Source organism: Stegodyphus dumicola, chromosome 10, assembly GCF_044657685.1.
Source record: "Stegodyphus dumicola isolate Sdum_Otavi_A_Nest chromosome 10, ASM4465768v1".
In the NCBI taxonomy this organism is placed as follows: Eukaryota; Metazoa; Arthropoda; class Arachnida; order Araneae; family Eresidae; genus Stegodyphus; species Stegodyphus dumicola.
The window spans coordinates 162259047-162279420 of record NC_140777.1 but is presented as its reverse complement, the minus strand read 5'-3'; the positions used below and the strand labels follow the sequence as shown (position 1 = coordinate 162279420).

General features: G+C 32.6%; 1 protein-coding gene across 1 annotated transcript in view; it reads left to right on the top strand.

Annotated features, from left to right (window-relative positions):
• LOC118184587 (polycystin-1-like protein 2) overlaps positions 1-20374 on the top strand; it is a 53542-nt gene that overhangs the window by 3978 nt on the left and 29190 nt on the right. Inside the window, exons 3-10 of the mRNA XM_035354291.2 lie at positions 1429-1555; positions 4393-4807; positions 7575-7819; positions 9688-9912; positions 10415-10516; positions 13785-13900; positions 14752-14917; positions 18380-18658. Coding sequence (XP_035210182.2) covers positions 1429-1555; positions 4393-4807; positions 7575-7819; positions 9688-9912; positions 10415-10516; positions 13785-13900; positions 14752-14917; positions 18380-18658 — 1675 coding nt within the window. The remainder of the gene's footprint in view (positions 1-1428; positions 1556-4392; positions 4808-7574; positions 7820-9687; positions 9913-10414; positions 10517-13784; positions 13901-14751; positions 14918-18379; positions 18659-20374) is intronic.

Genomic DNA, 20374 nt, shown 5'->3' with positions numbered 1-20374 from the left:
ATTGTAGATCTATTTATATTATATTTTTGTTTTTACGTTGTTTCACGGAGGTTTTACGTCTTTAAAGATTTTTTAATTTTATTAAAATTTTAAAATACGAATCTTGTATGATTTAAAATATTTTTGTAACTGGAAGTATATGTTTATAGCGGATGTTTACGAAATAAAGGCCGAGTAAGGACTTTTTAATACAATGTTTAAAAGAGTATGGACTACAATTTTTGTATAAACAATTCTTTTGATTCAGTCATTAAGTAACAGGCTGATAACATTTATTTGGAAAATAAACAGCTTTTTTAAAAGACATTTACGAAGTCGCGTTATTCTGAAGTTGCATTATTGGCTGAATGGTAGGAAACTTTCATTGTGAGTTTAGAGAGAGAGAACAGTTTGAGCATTGAGAACAGTTTTAGGTTGCTCCAGAACTTTTGAGTTGAAATGGTGCACCTAGGTTATCCCTACATTGGTATCAAGGGCAATGGGGTATACAAAGTAAGTATTACTCAAGAATCATCTATTAGTGGCAATCTAGGCTAATAATTTGTTTCCAAGTACAGACGGTCAAGAAAGTTGGATATTCTACTTTGGTTTGAACCTGGGAGAATAGGTTGGCTGCATGGAGAGTTTACCTGTTTTTCCCATGTGTAGGCTTTGCCATATTGTCCGGAAATGTATCCTGTTGCAAATAGAAAAACAACATTAGTTCCATGTGGCAGATTAACTAATTAGTCCAAAGGGGCTTTGTCCCTGAAGGACTACTGTTTTCGTTTTGCGATTTTGCGTTAAATCACTATAAATATCCGTTTCACTTTTCAAATTATTGACACCAAATGTTGAAATCCTGCATATATTTGAAGAAATTAAATAATGAAAAATCTGCATAAATGTATGTTAATTTCTCGCATTGTGATAAAACAACGGTACATAGAGTCATCGAATTTTGAATGACGTAATTCTCCTACGAACATGGGCATGTGGAAGCCCAAATATGAAATTTGGAATTTGTTTTATTATCGATTTCATATTTTGTAAAACATTAACGAATTTTTGATTAACAAACTCGAGGACTTCAAAGCGAGCCATAGCGACGTTGTACAGAAAAAAACATTTTTATCTCCAGCGCATGAGTCTCTGTCTCCCCATGGTCTGGAGGAAACTGCGTTCGCCAAAGTCCTCCTTTCTTATTGCTTAAAAGCAAGATTGCTAAAGATTGCCAAAGAGTAATCTGTATCGGAAATTCTAAAGATATGCTCATTTAAAACTATTTTGCGATATTGCTGTTGAACTGAATTTTATGGTTTAAGTGCGAAGAACGCGATATTTAATACATAAATGTAACAGATAAAATGTTAAAAAAAGTCCCTTTGGACGTAATTTAAAATTTGAAACCTTGCAGTTTTTTTTTATACTGGATTTTTATATTCCTAGAAAAAGAGCTGAAGAGCTTTCTGGAGCAACGATAGAAGGCGAAGGATCATCCGTAAAACTGCCTGACGCCTGTGTCCTTTTAGGCCAAGATAAAGGATGCGAAGCTACACCTTCTATTGGAATAGTAGTAAGATAATATTTCACACTACGAGCTTCTTCTAATATACTTACTGATTCAAATTATTATGATGGAAAACATTTTCGGATTCAATATTTTTACCTTTGAAGAAAAATCTGATTTCAATACTAGCCTTAAAAGTGACAGCAATATATACTTTCTATTCATAAAAGGTAATGAAAAAGTTTGCTCTCACTATTTATGAACCGAACGTTTTTGGATCTTTCTTAAGAAACGAATTAAGAAAAATCTACACATTTTTTTAACCTTCGGAGAAATCTTCGAAATATTATGATATCTCCATTAATAAGTGTTAAAGTTATGAAGTTATAATATGTAAGTGATATAAACTTCTAAATACATACTGGTGAGAAATTACCGTATTTCTCCCTTGTTTTAGTAATTTTATTTATCTTCCGAAAACCGAAAGGGGAAAATTATGCGAATAATTTAATTTCCGAACGATAATAAGAACATTCCGAAATTTTCGAAGGATAATAAGAACATAGCAAACGAAAGGTTATAAGGTATTTCTCCCGCTTTCCTAGTGTGCCTTCGTGGTGTAGTGGTTCTGCACACTGGGCCAGTATTCTAGAGGTCCGTGGTTCGATTCCCGGCGAAGGCGTTGCTAATGTTTCTACAAGGTAATCGTGGAAGCAGGATAAACTACAGGTAACTATCACAGTATTATTTCTTCAAAAGAAATCTACACTTTAATAAGAATACGCAGTGATATTAATATTACAGTATCCAATAGTATGCCTTTATTTTTACTTCAATGTAACTTAAATATCGCCACAGTATCCAATAGAATATCTTCATTTTTACTTCCCTGTAACTTAAACATCGCCTATTCTTATTGTTGTCTTTGCTGCTCCTTGGGCTTCAAATCATCCATAAATAATTAGAGAAAGTGAATGCGCAGCTGCTTGAGCAAAATCGTAGATTAAATGTTGGTTTGCGTCAGCTTCGCTGTGATACATCAGTTCTTGTATTAAGTTGGCATATATTTCAATAATTAGAACAAGGTTCGGGATTCTCTTTGCAGGTAGTTTGCAAGGTTTATCCTTGTTAATATGAAGAAAACAATCACTACGCCGACAAATCCATTTTTCTTTTAATTTAGGGGAGTTCGTTCTCTGAGATTATTGAGAAAAAGGAAAATTGCCCGAATATTTAAAAATTTTTTCAAAACCTGGCTCTAAAAGGCTAGTGGGAAATGTCCACCAGATATAAGGTATTCAAATATTTAGAAATGTATAATAAAATAATTTTAGAACTTGGATATCGCTTTTAAAAATCTGCACAAGCGTCATAAAAATAAAATCGAAAATATGTCCGAAATGTACGATGAAATATGTGAACTACAGTGTAACTCAAAAGAAGATTGTAAGTTTCTTCTAACTCAGTTACTTCGAGGTTTGGTTTGGTTTATTTAATTACGGCAAAGCACACTAGGGCTATCTGCCTAAGGGGAGGGATGCCTTCGTGGAGGACTTTCTAAGGGAAACTGGCTCGTATATATATTACACATGAAGGAAAACCACGAAAACGCCCATGCAGCCATCCCGTTCGCGGGATTCGAACCTCGGACCGAACTACCAGTGTTCAGCGACTTTACCGCTCGGTCGCTGGTGGGCCCAGTTACTTCGAGAAGTTACTTTCTACGACAGGCTTCTTCAAAGGAATTTGCTCAAGTAACATTTTCTATAAATCATATACTTTGCGTAAAATAATATTATTAATGTTAGCTACTTACTGCTTTTACTTCTGTATGTAATGTGCCTCCGGGGAAACTGTAATTTTCATAAAGATCTTAAGACGTACTTAAAATGTATTAAACTATTTTAAGCATTTTTACTGAAGAATTTACAATAGAAATGAAGAATGGTTCTTTGGGTTTGGACAATGTAAATAAACTAATCTAAGTATTAATCATAAAATACTTAAGCGTGTAATCCGTTTTTTAAAATGGTTCTGATCTACATTTTAATAAAATCCAGAAAATTTTCATTTTCAAGCTTCTTTATTAATTTCAGACTATTTTGCTTGAGTATTATCCTCAAAGAAAACCGGACTGCAGTCAGACGAAGGCTTCTTTTCATAAGGAGCAAACATATTTTTACCCAGAGTTTTATTCAAACTATTTATCGATTATTTATCGAGTTTTTTTTTTCAGAATCTACACTAAACTAATTTTTTAGCCTGATTTTAAATTTTAAATTAGCGTGTTTCGTTTGCATGTAATTATCCTCTATGTTCGAAAAGTTCCAGGAAAAGTCGCTTAAAGAAACGCATGGGGTCATATCATGTGGGATAGCATATTTCGTATTGTACTGTAAGCGAAATTAAAACATATTTGAACTATTAAACACGATATTTATTCTGAGTAAAGATCATTTGAACAGAAGGATTAGGTTTCTTTCATCAAAACAGATGACTATCATGCCACAATTACCATTTTTATCGGATTACTCTTTCTTTTACCTCACTGTTTTCTCGTATCAAAATGCTTCTAAAGAGTCAGATTCTAAAGAACCGAAAACGATAGTGTATCTGAAACAGTATTGTTGGTGCAAATCGATTTTAAAATATCTGCACAAAATTATATATTCTCTGTGCAGAAGATCTTATAAATACCAAGATTTCTATAAATCAAGCAGAAAATTAAAATCACTTTTTGCAGTCAGTATCTAATAAAAACCTATCCTTTATTTTATAAAAACCTCTTATATTTGTTTACAATAAAAAAGATTTGCATATCTGTGCGTAATAAAAGATGATATATTTATTCCAGTCTTTTAATGTCATTAATATAATTTTTGACTTAAATTCGTTTCTTGCAGTCAACAAGATGGACGAATATCCTGGAAATTAGTGGAACAGAAAATGTAAACTTGAGTCCTGGTTCCAGTACACTGGATTTTTCACTTACAAACAGAGAAGGAAATGAAAACTTGAAAGTAAAGAACGCCATCGAACCTTTCGAAATATGTCTCACCATATCCCAGCCTTCCGAAGACGAGCAGGTGTTCAGTAGGACAAGTAAATTGAGACATGTACAACCATCTTTCGGTGAAAAGGATGGATTTTTGGTGTACCACAAACTCAACATAGACAAAAGTGATGGTGCTGTCAAAATCGAATTTTTACCAGATAAAGAAAATTTACATTTTGTTTTCTTTTACGGAATTGGTTACAAGCCATCTCTTTTAGTCTATGATGGTAGGATGTTTATAAAAGATCTAGGTGAAAATAAACGTAGGTGGTCTGATTTTTTTTTTCGTATTTTTATCGATACAATAATTATAAGTAAGGAATGCTAATTTAAGAAACTGATCATATTCTAATATGCATTATTAATAATTTATAACTTCAAAAAAGATTATATAGCAATAAATTTCATAATCTCAGGTTGTACTTTGCTTGTCTTCATTAAACTATGTAAACTCTAAATTTGTGCGGAATGCGATCAATGAACTATGTGGCTGAAAATTTTATATACAATTATAGATTCTATAGTTTATTGTTTATTTTAGATTACACGTATTTAGTTTAATGATTATTGAAAGAGAATAATAAATTCGTTAGCTATAATATTAACCTTAGTATGTAGCAAGCATTTCAGACGCTTTAAAAATTACTTTTACGTCATCTCATAATATTATAAATTACTTTTGAAAGCCTTACTTTGAAAAAGCACTTTTACTTTACAAAGCCTTATTTTGAAAAACACCTTCAGCGAAATATGAAAATGATCGACCAGAGAGAGGGAACTAATCTACTTATAATTGTAATTACGTTCAACTATAATTATGTTTGCGTATTCATAAAAAATAAACTGAAAATTTGTAACAAACAGAGCATTTGCATTTAAAATTTTGAAAAATGTAAGAAGAATAAAGTGAAGTTGTTCTCTTTTATTTGTTTTCTAGCTAAGGGCAAAAGTGATAGCAAACATACTTCTCTTTCTAGTATCATGTGAATAATAATAAATGTTAACAATATATATAATTGTATCTTGCACTCATGTAAGATGCTGTGATATTTCTCTGTAGTACTGTCAATTTTATTTAGTATTGTCAAGTTTGTAAAGACGTTGGTATGTCAGACTTAGGTAATCCATAAATGTTTTAAGGATTATATTAATTTTAACATATCCAGCAGTGCTCCCGTTTCGTACATTGTTTTCCTGTCTTGGGAACTATCTATTTTCTTGCAATAGATGCCTCGTGTCTGCTTTATACTAACGTATTATTTACCACGCTCCAACCTATGATCTTCCATATTTTTGTTGCATTTAAATTCTCTAGTTTTTACTAATTTTTTATCTCTATCTCCTCTACACATGGTATTCTATATTTTTAGACTCATCTATTTGGCTACTACCTGAGCATTCTCATTCAGTTAAATTCATCACACTTTGCTGTATATTGTGTCTATATACGGTTTTATGTTTGCAAATAAGTTCAAATACATTTTTTCATTATATGTTTATCTTTTATGTTAAGAATTTACATGCGTTTCTGTAAATACATGTCCAATACATTCAGCTCCTTATGACAGCTGCATTACTTACAGCCGCTACATTTGGCATTATCTGCACAAACATTAGTATTTAAACATGACTTGAAGAGACATTAAATTTTCCTTGGAGCAGGAAACAGAAGAAATCAGGTAGCCCACTCTGGGATTCAATTCACGGATCTTCCGATTAATAGCGGCCGTGCTATCAGCTTCGTTTAGACGAAGGCTTTTCGGTCATAAAAAGTTTAAATCGAGCTCCGCTGCTAGGCAACCAGACCTTGCAATGTTACAAAAACTAATTTAAGGATTTTGAGTAAATGTTCTAGGTTTTCAACTTTAATATAAGAATCGACCAATCCTAGAGAAGCAAGCATGAACTGACATTCAGTTGACGGTTTCGCTATATCAGCTGCACATTTATGCATGCGCAACTTTACTTTCCCTTACCGTGTTAAATAGGTGTGAAGCCTGTTAAATAGGTTACCCTGTTAAATAGGTGCTTAAAGCCTGTTAAATAGGTGCTTAAAGCCTGTTAAATAGTTGTGAACGAATTTTTAAGCCTTAAAATACATAATGAGCTTATGACCTTATGACCGAAAAGCTCTCGTCTGAAGAAGCCTTACGCCACGATATCATGCATGTAGGAATGCAATAATTTCTTATATGCTGATCTGCAGTATCTTACGATAGTGCAGATCACAAATAATTTGTGATTCACTAATAAGGGGAAATAAAATAGAATCTGATTTTAAAGGTAAATATGTGAAAAAATGATGTTTTGATAAATTAAAGTTCTATAATTGTCTCAGATGTTGGATCAATATATTCAGTCACATGAGTATTTCAAATTCTAATGAAAAATTTTACATAAAACGTTTCATTGAATGTTTACTTAAAAACATATACAAATGCATTAAATTAATGATTAGATTGTGAAGCATATTTATTGTCTACAGGCAGCTCAGGGTTGTGAAAAGAATATAACTCTCTAATCAATGGAATGCATGCTGTAAAATATGTAAAATTATGCTCGAGAGATGTTATCCAATTTATATTCTAGAATATTGCCTTATAAGGTTATAAATATAATCAATGAATTAAAATGAAATTGACTTAGCAAACGAAGATAAAACTGTTTTCATAATTTTTAATTTTGTAGACTGTATTCATTATTTGACTAAATGGGTGCTCCACAGCTAGTGCCTGTTTTTGCCAAAAGCACTCTATTGACTCGATTATGCAGCTTCAAGCGATGAATACTCGTCATAACTAACAACTGAACTCACAATCATTAAATCAATAATAAATATTGAAAGAGCGTACAAGAGTCATGCTCAATGCTTAAAATTTCATAAGTGTCGAATCAAAATGGTTTAGTAATTGTTTCTTTCATTACAGTTTTATACTCTTAGTCTTTGTTTTTTTTCGGATACTTTTATCTTTTACGTTAAAGTATGTTATTAAATTGCATAGTATAACACAATTTCCTTTTTTTTTTTAGTTTCTTATGACATACTGATTGCTGTAGACAATAATGATGGAAAATATGAGAAAGAATTCTACTTTGCAGTAGGCCACTTATCTAATGAATCCTCTGGAGAGGTAGCTATATTAAGCCCAGAAAGAAACTTATCAAGAGACGATATGACTAATGAATTTCAATCAGGCTATTCCATTGGGTTATTTAAAACAGGCTGTTACTACTTTTCCGAAGAAATATCAGCATGGAGTGGTGATGGATGCAAGGTTATACTGTTTATTTTACTCATCCCTAATTACGATTATAAGTTTTTTTCTGCAGTGTGCAAGGCTAAACTTACCCAGTATGAAATAAAAATAACAAAACAACATAGATATATATTTTAATTGTGCAAATAAAAAAGTACTTTATATTGATTTTTTTTTTTTTTTTTTTTTTTTTTTGTCATTTCACCAGTGGTTGTAATAATGTGTTATTGCGCTGAACTGTGCAACTATAACAAGAGCGTCAATGGAAATCTTAAGGGGAGGATTTCCGCATTTTCTTTGGTGACAATACGTTGGCTGGCATGCCATTTTTTTATCTTCTGGGATTAGAAAGCGCAAATCTTAATTAAGTAATGGACTACTGATGGATTCAAGGGTAAAATTTCATGGGAAATTTTAATAATAACTGCCAGAAAACGGCGAAAAAAACTAAGCGGAATTTCAAGATTCTAGAGTATATAATGGCATCAGGAAGATGCATCTTTAAAGCAAACTGGTACGATTAGTTATCGTTCTAAAATGATGTGATAACATCCTGTATTTATATGTGATAATTAGAGATTAATGATTTTAAACATTTATGCCTGAAGATGGCAAATCGCAAACTGTGAAAACTCTGCAATTTTCCTTTCATAGTAGGAGATTTATTTGCTGGACATTGTGCCGTATTGAATGATATATTTCCAGTTTTAATTTTAAAATTAGTTTTAATTTTCCATTCTTAAATTACCTGACGAGAATAGGGATTAAAACGAGAATTAATAAGAACTGAAATATACAATATAGAAAATATGCTGAATTTCGAAATATATATCAACTTAGAATTTTCAGGAAGTCTCATAAATTGAATATCATAGCATCGATCGAATACAATTCTGACATATCTCATTTCTAATTTATTGACAGTTTCCAGAACACTTGATAGGTTGTCGAATTCCTCACTTTGTAAATGCTATGTTACAGTTGAACGTGAAGAATCTTAAGATCCGATAAGCGAATAAGCGCTTGTGTTAGTGTGACAAAAAACAGCAAGATGGAAGTGCAAATAATTCTTTATTATTCAAATAAGATTTAACAGAACTCCGTCTTGGAGTGTACATTAAAAGCCGACACTTGGACTTGAATTTAAGAGGCTAAGAATTAAACTAAAACTAATCTAAACTAAAGAGATATAGCCGAAGCTATCAAGATTCTAACTGAGTTGGCACATTAACGCTAATTGACTGCGAAGCTATCAAGGGCCTAAAGTACTGCCCAGCGTAATAATAGCTTACGAGAGAGTAGCCTAAAAAGGCGGACGCGTGCAGACAGGATACCAGGTAACTCTCTCAATAAGACCGAAGAACTTCGCGGTTAAATACCGGTCTTCTTCTTCATTATGTATTCAGACGTGATTCTAAAACTACGTTCTGGCCGGAAGTAGTAAGTTGAAGTTAAGAATCGAAAGGAAAGGAACTTTAACTCAAAAATTAACTGTTAATAAAATTGACATAATCCTTACAAGGTTATCGAGAGACTGATAAATGTTATTCAGATCTGATGCTTACTTGTGAGGTCATTTAATCCTACAGACATTTAAGGGATTTATACATGCATAATTTTGCAGTATAACGTTTATTCTCTGCTTAATGCTGTGTAGGTACTGTTATATCAGTAAGAAAGAATCCGACACGCTTGTTATTTGAACTGATCATTCAACGTGTTATTGGAGTGAGTTTTGTGTATTGGGAACAAGAAGATAATTTTGAAAAAATTCTATAACTTTCCTTATAAAGATAGATATACAGGACCGCTGTAAATGTGTAATCTGTGCACGTAATGGGTTTCTAAGAATTCTAACGTTTGACAAGAAATTTCTTTCTTTGCAGGTACATTCAGCAAAATCAGATATGATCTGCTGCCTGTGCAATCATCTGACCATGTTTGGCAGTGGTTTCTTGGTCGCTCCCAATCAAATCGATTTCAGCTATGTGTTTGCCAACGCTAACTTCGAAGACAACGTCACTATCTACTCAACACTCATCGTTACATTTTCCGTATATATTATCTTGGTTATATGGGCTAGATGGAAAGACAAGAAGGATCTCAAAAAAGTAAGTACCTGTTGTTACCTTACAGTTAAAATATAAGTATATATTGTTATATATTATTGTATTTTCCAACCTCATGCAATTACTTAGATATCATATTATAATTCTTATTCTGAAAGTTTTAAGACTGTATAAATTTCGAATGTGTAAGCATTAGTTTCAATATTATTTTATTTTGAAATTTACTGCATTTTATATTAACATGAAGATGGATGCTAAATTAGCATAGAAAGATTATTATTTTATTTTTTTCCTTGGGCCAAAAACATTTCTAAAAAGAAGAAGCGTTAATTACTGCCGAGTGCTAAAATATAAGAAAGCAAATATTCTACTAAAATCGGAGCATACTTTTCTCCATTGCTGACCTAATTTATTATAATTCGGAAGAATATATTATCTCGTATCCTAGAGTATTTTATTACTTTCTTTATGCGTTGCATTTAATGAATAATAATATTTACGTAAAAAAGTTAACAAATAATAATTTTCTCTTCTGGATTCTTAGTTAGGTGCAACTCCACTTTTGGATAATGATATACAAGATAAATATTTCTATGAAATTATGGTGCAGACTGGCTTCCAGTACAATGCTGGAACCAAATCCAAGGTAATTTGAGTGTTTCTACATAAATTCTTCTTCTACATGTTGTTTCACACTTTATTTTATTTTAAATATTCTGCAATAAGAAATAACAAATTAATTAATTGACATTTGGTGTATATAATCAAGCTACAAGGAATCAATAGTGCTGCTATAGTTTCCGTATCGTTTATCAACTGCATTTAATATACATTAGAAGCTGTATTGCCGCTTTAAATACTATTTCAGAACCCTTTCATAATAATGCTTTTTACAACTGTATGAAAGTCTGAAAGTGTGTTCACAATTTATGTTTAAAATTCAACAACTTACATACAGTCTTCTAATTATTCTTTAAAATATAACATTTTAGTTGCACTTATGACACATTTAAGAAGCTCTTTTGTTTAACACTAATTTAAAATATAAATAAAGATAATTCTTTGGGAAGCAATTTCCTGTTCAATACAAAATTATTATAAATTATAATATAATAAAAAATCAAGTTACACGATTTTTCTTAAAGTACTGAAATATTTTTTATCACTTTTAGCTATCATTCCTAAACTTATGTAACTGACAATAAAATAATAATTTGCGCATACACGAGATCTGTAATATGACATTAAGAGAATTTTGAGACACAATGAAAGTGGTATCATGGAAATCGGTCTGGTAAGTGGCTCGACAACTCGGTTGCCCAACGGATACACTTGTCAGACAACACGGTTTCCCAGCATGTACATATAGTGAGTAGTAACCTTCTCATTTGCATTTTTTAAGGACTAGGGACCTATCAGAATACTAGTTCATTCTGGGTAACATTAAAAGGTTCTTTTTCTTTTTTTCCTTTTTTAGCCAAAAAGTGCTATTAGTCTCAAAACACGACATGTTGTTTAACTTTTCATTCGAGTCTGTAGCCATTCGGCAAAATATATCATTCAAAATGTGCCTGTCCATTATGGATTAACATAATAAGCTATGACACATCTAGTTAAAAGCATTCGATATTTTTATAGACCTACTTAACGTATTTTGTCGCTTTACAGACGCACAGAAGTTATAGAACATTCCCATGTTATTCTCAATGCATATTCATATAAAATGTTTCCTAATTCTACTTGACCTATCTCTATTGATAATCTACTGATAATAGGCTTCTTTCAAATGAGCAGCCTTTTCGGGAAGGAGGGAGGAGGAATAAAAGTATACGTTCTCTTATAAAGGATGTATCATTTATTAGAAAATTTTCATTTTCTATTGGATTATCAATATTTTTGCCTTATTGCGGAGGCGAAACTTCTTTAAGGCTCTTTTCATAACTTGACAGAGAGCATGACGACTAGGCATTGCAGAACGATTTTCTACGGGACATCATAAATTCCCTCTAGAATAATTCGCACTGATATATTAATAATATTTATCTACTACTGCAGAAACATATTTTTTAGCCCCGAGGGGACGTTGGTCCAGAATTGCATATTAGTCTCGAAACGGCCGAATGGCTACAGACTCGAATGAAATTGAAATTGAATGAAATGTATCACTGCATTGAAATGTTTAATGTATCACTTTTCAAATTGTTGCCACCAAATATTATCGGCCTGTATTATATGTAAAGAAATTAAATAATGAATAATCTGTATGAATGCTTCTCGCACTTTGAAAAAACAACGGTACCTAGAGCTATCAAATTTTTAATAACATAATCCTTCTCCCAAACCTGAGTACCTGGAATCCTGAATTTTGAGTTTCGAATTTGTTTTTATTATCTCTTTCATATTTTGTAAAAATTTTAACGAATTTTTTATTAGCAAATTCAACGACTTCTAAACGAGCAATGACAACACTGTACGGAATAAACCACTTTTATCTCCAGCACGGAAATTCTCAAGATATGCTTTTTTTTAATATTTTGCGGTTTCGGTGTTGAATCGAATGTTATGTGGCGTAAGCGTCAAGAACGTGATGTTTAATAAATAATGTAAGCACAAAAAACATTAATAATAAAAAAACAAGAAAAAGAGTTTTGTAAAGCCATTTTAGTAAAAATAACTGAACATTGATATGATAAACTGAGAAAAGACTGGGAGAAAAACAGGAAAGTATATGCCATCACTTAATATTTTATCAGAAATTCTAAATACATACTGCCTGTAAAATTTTTGCAATTTTGCTTTTGAATTGTATATGGCGTAAGTGCGAAGGTTATTAATAATAAGGTAAAAAGACCTAAGAAAAAATAGGCTAGTACAAGTGAATGTAACAGCAAACTGGTAGACTGCAAGCTCAGGGAGAGTATAAAAGCCGTAAAAAATCCTGTTGGGCGATCATTAAAATTTGAAACCTTTCATATTTTTTGTTTATTTTTGCAGCATTTAAGTTTATGATTATGTTTGACAGCTTCTTTGGTTTCGAAGGTGATGTTGTCCAGCTTCAAGTACAGAGTTTGCATACCCTCTACAATTCAGAGTTTTGAGCTTCTCGTAACACCGATAAAACAAATCATTTCTGTTTTTGTCTTTACACGTGAAATAACCATCAAAAATTAATTTAGAATGACCTTTTTTTAAAGTACTCTCAGATTTGGGCCATTTTCTTAAAAAGTAGTATATATGCTAACGCCTAACGTCTCCACCTAATATGTGGCAAAAAATGAAAGAGAAGCGATAAAAGGAGATAAAATGAATGAAGTACGAAGTCTTATATTTCTTCTTAGTATTACAGCTAATAAAGTGAAGCGTAATTTTCTGCTCTCTTTTTCGAGTTCTGTATGCAAAACGTGGAAAAGGAAGTTACGCCCCCCCCCCTTTAGTCCAGTTAGTGACCGGAAGCGCTAACAACACATCGCTGGGGGATTCCTTCTCTTTGAAATAGAAATCTAAAAATTCTCCAACAGTGAAAAGCCAGTACGGAAAAGCTCGGTAGGTGAACAATAATACATCTGAGAAACATTCAAAGGAAGGGAAGCGATGCTAGCAGGAATAAATGTATGAAAAACAAGAAAAAAAAAAGAGTCTTCTTCAGTCCAAAGCACGAATAAAATATTCGCAAATTAAATCACCGCACGTGCATGCACTATATGTAGGCTATATATATATATATATATTTAGGTAACGTTCTTTGGTTGTACACCATGAATGCTAGGACCACTAAAGGCAAAAGCTTTATTACATAGATTTATTAGACTATGTAGTTATTTTTACATAGATTGACTAGAATATGAAATAGGCAACTGGAATTTTAATCCACTTATTTTAATCTGTATTTACTTACAATCACATTTTTATTATAGGTCCATTTTATTTTATCTGGCGAAGATGACGAAACAGAAGTACGAACATTTACGGATGATCAGCGGGAAATATTCAAACGAGGAGCCTTGAATATGTTTGTCATGTCTGTGCCAAGGTGAGTGATTTTAATATTATATCACTCTCAGTTTAAATGACTAATTCAAACCTATAAGAATTTCAGAAATTAATTCATAAATAATGCAATAGTTAATTAATTCATAAATAATACAAGAGATATAAATTAAGCCATAAATAATTCATTAATTTTATATTAAATGATTTGAAACTATATGACAAATCTTCACTTTACTCATAGCGTACCTTCGTGGCGTAATTGCTAGCACATCCATCTGGCAATTGAAAGATCCGGAGATCGAATTTGGGCGAGACATTACTCGATTTTCCGTGTTTCCTGCTTCGATTATCCTAATAGACTCTAGAGTTTGATTATTTAACATAAGGACATCGTATCACATATTAGTTTATTATAAATGCTTTCAAAGGAACGAAAATAGTGTTATCTTTTATAAATTTGGAATTACTTTTACTGTAAAGAAGCTTCCATTTTCAGATAGCCTGAGAAATTAGATTAAAAATGAAACTTTTCTGTCGGAGCATTCTCTTCTAAAATAATTATTTGCTATGTTAATTATTTTCAGTTTTGTAATAAAGATAACATTAATTTTAAAATGTAACATTTCTTTAATTTAGATAGTTAAAAAGAATCTAATTCAATTTTCGAACAATTCTACAATTAGCTAGACAGCGCTTTACTAACTATAATAATCAAAATATTTTATTAGTCTTTTCTTCCGTTAACAATGTTATTTATTCAATAAATCATTACCCTTATCTAGCACTTTAATCGGTATTATTAATTAGTTTACTGTTTTTCTGATGTCTCAGTATTTTTGCAAATTATCAAGATTCCAATCACGATATCTCAAATGATAAATTTTGTATCAGATGCTTAGGTCAGCTAAATTACCTTCGTATCTGGCACGATAATTCTGGAAAAGGCAGTAGTGCATCGTGGTACTTGAAGTATGTGGTAGTAAAGGACATCCACACAGGCTTAAAGTATGAATTTATCGCAGACAGATGGTTTGCTGTCGAAGAAGGAAACGGGATGGTAAGTTTGTTTCAGTTTCAGTTAAGCTAGTATATACCATTATTTCCTTTTGCACACGCTTTATAAATGAAATTGCGGGATTTGTGACAGTAATTTTTAAGGTTTATTATGCGGCCAATTTCATGTTTCGCCGTTTTACAATGAATTCTCGATCTCTGTATTGCGAAAAAAGAGAGGACTTGAAGAAAAATAGCAATTCATTATGAACAATAGCCCCTCCATTCACTCCTTCTATCTTAAACTGCAGTTTCAGCGAAGAATTAGGCTGATTTAGATCTTAAAATGTTTTTCAATAGAATGTTTAATGCAATATTACACATAAATCTTTGAAAGCTCTCTGTTATTATTAGTAATTGAAAAGATTTTCCATGCACTAATATACTTAGATATTTTAGAATTCTTTTTTACATAAATTGTGTTTAAAATTTTCAATATGCATTTATAGACTATAGCAAGAACAAGAGTGTGCCTTCACCACCTAAGTGGCAACAGTTAGTTTTAACATTTAAACAATACTGTGGGAACTTGGTTCACGAACGTAATGGATCACGAACAGATCGGTAAAGAGCAAATTTTCCAAATGAAAAATGTCGTGGATGACGAATGGCATCTCGAGATACGAACGAACAAATAAGCCGCCAGACAATGATGTTTTAAAATGCAGTGGCGGAAATGTCTTCAGAAGAAGCAGATGGTTAGGTTATTTAATTATGGTAAAGCCTCGAACGCTATCTGCCTAAGGGGGGGATGCCTTCTTGGAAGACTTTCTAAGGGACTGGCTCGTATACACGCTACACATGGGGAAAACCACGAAAGCACCCCTGCAGCCAGCCCGTTCGCGGGACTCGAACCTCGGACCGAACTACCAGTATTCAGCGACTTTACCGCTCGGCCGCTGGTGGACCGTTAAGAAGCAGATGGAATTAAAGACGTTCCCAGTTATTTGATTTGCCAAATTTGTTCAAAATGGGATAAGAAGTTTATAGAATATTGCTACCTTGATAAAGTAGTAGCATAATATTTTCAATATCAATTCCGTGTCTTTCTTTAGGAACATTTTAAAATTTAAACATAAATAAATCACATTGAACAAATGTTTTAAGAGGAAAAACGCATGCGATTTTGAAGAAGAGGTCAGAGATGTTAAGATAAAGAGAAAAAGAAAAGAAAACAACATTCAGAAAGAGAACACATACCTGATATTTTTAAAGGATATATATTCTCTTTCAAGCAATAGCATTTTGCACCTTTGGCTTTTTCGCCGTTTCCTACTAACTTCATCGACTTTCCTTCGTAGATATATGACAAAAATTAATTAAAGTTTTCCTGTTTTTTGTATATTTAGTATTGTTTTAAATATTGTGTATACGTTAATAATACACAATGGAAAAATATACGGGAAAAGACGCGTTCCTGATCATTATGTATTCAGTTGCAATCTGACAAAGAATCACTATATTAGGTACCCATCACCAACGAAGCAAGCCTTCAAAAAATAGGTCATAAAAACAAAGCATCCAAAAACCAGATTCGCGAAGTAATTCAATACCTCCAGAACATGGTGACAAGTCTATGCCTAGTCATTTAAAAAAAGATATTAATATTAAAAACAATATATATTTAAAACTAAATTTGTGATCCAATAATAACAACAAATGATTAATATGTATACAAAATTCAAATTTTAATAAAATGAAAGGTGCGCCTGGACTCCAGCAGTCGGATGGGGTATTCAATGGGCTCCTGGTGGTTCGTAGGGTGGGCGCTGAACTTTTGCGGGCCCCCTGATGGATGTTGTTTCTAACATTAGCTAGCCTCAGCTATATGTCAGTCATCAATGGAACTAGAGAGGTGCTGGCCTAGTTTGATGTTATGTTATGTATATGTTAATAGTATTGTGTATGTGTTAGTTGTAATGAATTCCATTGATTTTGCATTGCGAATTCATACACAAAGTACTCTTTTCTAAGCGATCTTTTGAGGATCTGAGAGTGAAATAATTCAATTCCAATGGGAAAAATTGTTTCAGCTTATGATTATTTTGGATAACGAACTCTCTTCTGGAGCGTATTAAATTCGTAAACCTAGGTTTCAATGTAACTGAATACTGTTGCTAATAGACATAAGAAATATCTGATCATTGTTAGTCGTATTATAACGTGCTCAAAAAATAAACAAAAAGCGCAACAAGTGGTACAAATGTAAGAACAAACATACAATTTACATATGAAGTTGCAAATAGGCATCCAAAATTAGTATAAAATGCAAATTTTGTTCAGGGATCAGAGATGTATGCTTTAAAAGTGAAATGTTACCTTAATTAAGAACCTTAATTTTGTAATTTCTTGAAAACATATTTATAATACTTTTTGATCGAAGCTTTATATAGATAAGATAACTTTGTTTAAAGATAGCTTTATTTAAGGAATTTACTAGAAATTCTTTTCAATTCAAACTAGCAGTGGAGACCAGAAATGCAGTAATGCAAAAGAAAGAAACTGTATATTTTAAACCAGTTAAATATAGCGTAACCGCGCTATGAAAATGCATTCTGTGTATTGAAGGTTCTGGTAAAAATATCAAGAGCTTTGAAATGAATTTTGAAAATTAAATCTCCCCTCTTATATTATGTGCACTCATCTAATATGTTTCGAAATGTTTACAGTGTGTTTCAGTATTAAGTTACGAAAACGTGAATAATTTGGGGGAGGGAGGAAGTTTCTGCATCAAATAGCATTTCTACTAAGAGGCGATGCGTCCCTCTATCATACTGTTACGTTTTTTTTTTTTTTTCCTTCTGACACCAGTTCGTACGGGGTTCGTAGTTTTGGAGTGAATAACGACAACACTTGATGAAGTATCGAAACACACTTTATTTACCAATACTAATCAGAAAGCTCCAAAATCACTTTTACAGTCGTCGAACTGTTATAAACACGCTGACCCGTTCAGCGACACAACCTTCATACTATCAGGCAATAACGGTGGAGACAGCTTCACTGCAAAGCACCAGACTACAGCTTCCGACTCTGTTTGGTCGTTCTCGGAACTCCACGTACTCTCGAGACTCCCCACTAAAATTCAAGTTATGTCATTGTGTAAAGTTTTAAATCAGTCATATTGTAAAGCATATCTTGTATTAGAAAAGTCGAATGTGTGTGACGTGGACGCAATCACGTGATCAGTGTTCACGTTTATAGTGCGTTACGCTTTCCTATGCTTTTAGTTTTTTAATATTTTCTATACTATTTATATTTGGGATGTAAATTGAAATTATTTGAAGGATTCGCTCTGGATAGCTTCACCTGTAAAAACTATTGCTGCTTAGATGTAAAAAAGGGTCAAAATTTTTGTTTAATTTTTTTGTTCTTTTGGTATGTTTATTTACAAAGTTGGTATGGTTAAAATACCACAGATTCTGAGTGTTGCCATTATTATAATAAGTATCATTTTCTATAACAGATCGATCATCTAATACCAGTGGCTGGGAAAGAACAGACAACGGAATTTTCTCATCTCTTTTCCAATGCATCCAGAAGGAATCTTACAGACAATCATATCTGGTTATCCGTCTTCACAAGACCAGCACGCAGTCGATTTACGCGAGTGCAGCGTTTGTCTTGTTGTCTAGCTCTGCTTTATTTATCAATGCTGACATCAGCAATGTGGTATCAAACAACCCCAGAACAGCCGAGCCCCGGCGCTTTCAAGTTCGGACCATTGTCACTAAGTCCTGAGCAGGTTAGAAGTGGATTTTATTAATAAAACTCGAATAATTAGAAGTATTATTTTTAAAAGTCGATAGTTAAGTAAGATCGCTTCCAGAAGAGTTAGCAGCTTTTTCAATTTCGACGTTTTCTGCATGCGTTGCTTTTCTCCTCTTGCAGCTGTGAGTTCATTAATAACAAAATAAAACAAAGAAATAGTAAGGACCAATTTCAAATTGCTGAAGTCTAAGAAAAGATTTAAAATATAACTTCGAATTATTCTTAAAATAACATAAATTTAGATGCAATAGAATTAACGTACTTTTCGGACGTAAGGAAATTTAGTTATCTTATAATTTTCTGAATATTGCACCATCTTATAAGCATGCATCTAGTGTTTAAATTATGGTAACATTATTCCTTAAATTTAAAGAAATTTTATATAATTAAAATTTTGATATAGATGACGTAAGACAAGACGTAGTTGCTACATAAATATGAAATTGCAGTCATAGTCAGTTGAGCCTTTGTTTACTGTTCATAAACTGTTTCCTTTTAACTGTCATGCCCGAAATAATCTTGGGAACAACATTGGTATTCCAAAATGTCACGCCCGAATATTACTCGGGCTAATTTTTTTTTCTGAGTGCATCGTATTTTTATACCCGAATATATATCGTGAGAAGTTTATCTCGGCTTCAATTCAACAGATGGCAGCATTTTACTGAAGGTTTCAAAGCATAGAGATTAAAGTTCAAAGTGCGCGGCATTTTTTTGATTTTCTGATTGCGAGGCAAACATTTCATTTTTGGAATAAAAAAAAAATTGACAATTTATGCACCCAAATCATCAAAATAACTTGACAGTTAAAAGGTTAAATCATACTTACGCAGCCAAACCGGCGCAAGATATGCATCTGCTCCATAACCATTGAGTACTTTTCCATTGTGCACTTACCACGCATTTTGACGGGTGTTTAAAGGTGTTAAACTAAACACACACATACAAGTAGATGATTTGGTGCCCGGATGACACTATGACTGGGTCTCGGCGCGAATTTGGCTTCTATGCCACAGGCGACAGAAAACGTGGCAAGTGCATAACTGAAAGGTACCAATCATTCTTTAGCTTTAATTTTCATATTTTTATAATTTACAGGATTGCGCATGTTGCACGAATGTCATAAGCTTAGTTTTACATTGCTCGAAATGTCATACTCTTCGTTTTGTCTATTACACGTTTATTTCACATCGAAATATTACAAAATGAATACGTAGACTGACCACGGCAAACGAGTTTAGAGCAGAATGTTTTAAATGTGTTCAGTATTTTGTTTCAGAAGCTCTTGCAACTGAACTTTTTCATTTTCTCTAAACCTCAGGTACACGTCTGCTGAAACTGCAAAACACAGGTGCGCGATATGGGTTCTTCAGTTAAGCTACATTTCCAGGCTTCCTTGTCAATACCTTCCAGATAACCGCATAATAAGAAAACATACTGAGGAACTACTCTCTCTCAACTTCGTAACAATCAGAAGACCGATGTTACATTAAAATCATATTAACCATCCCATATAGAAATTAAAGAGCAACATTTGCAGTGTGTTGGTGGGCTGCATCTTTCAATAACCACTTTGAGTGTGTAAAGAAAGACTCGTTGCTAGGTGTGCAGGCGTTTGATGAGCTCCGTCGATTCTTCTCCAATAAAGAACCAGAAAAGAGGCGCAAAACTGTCTTTATGTGGTTAACTT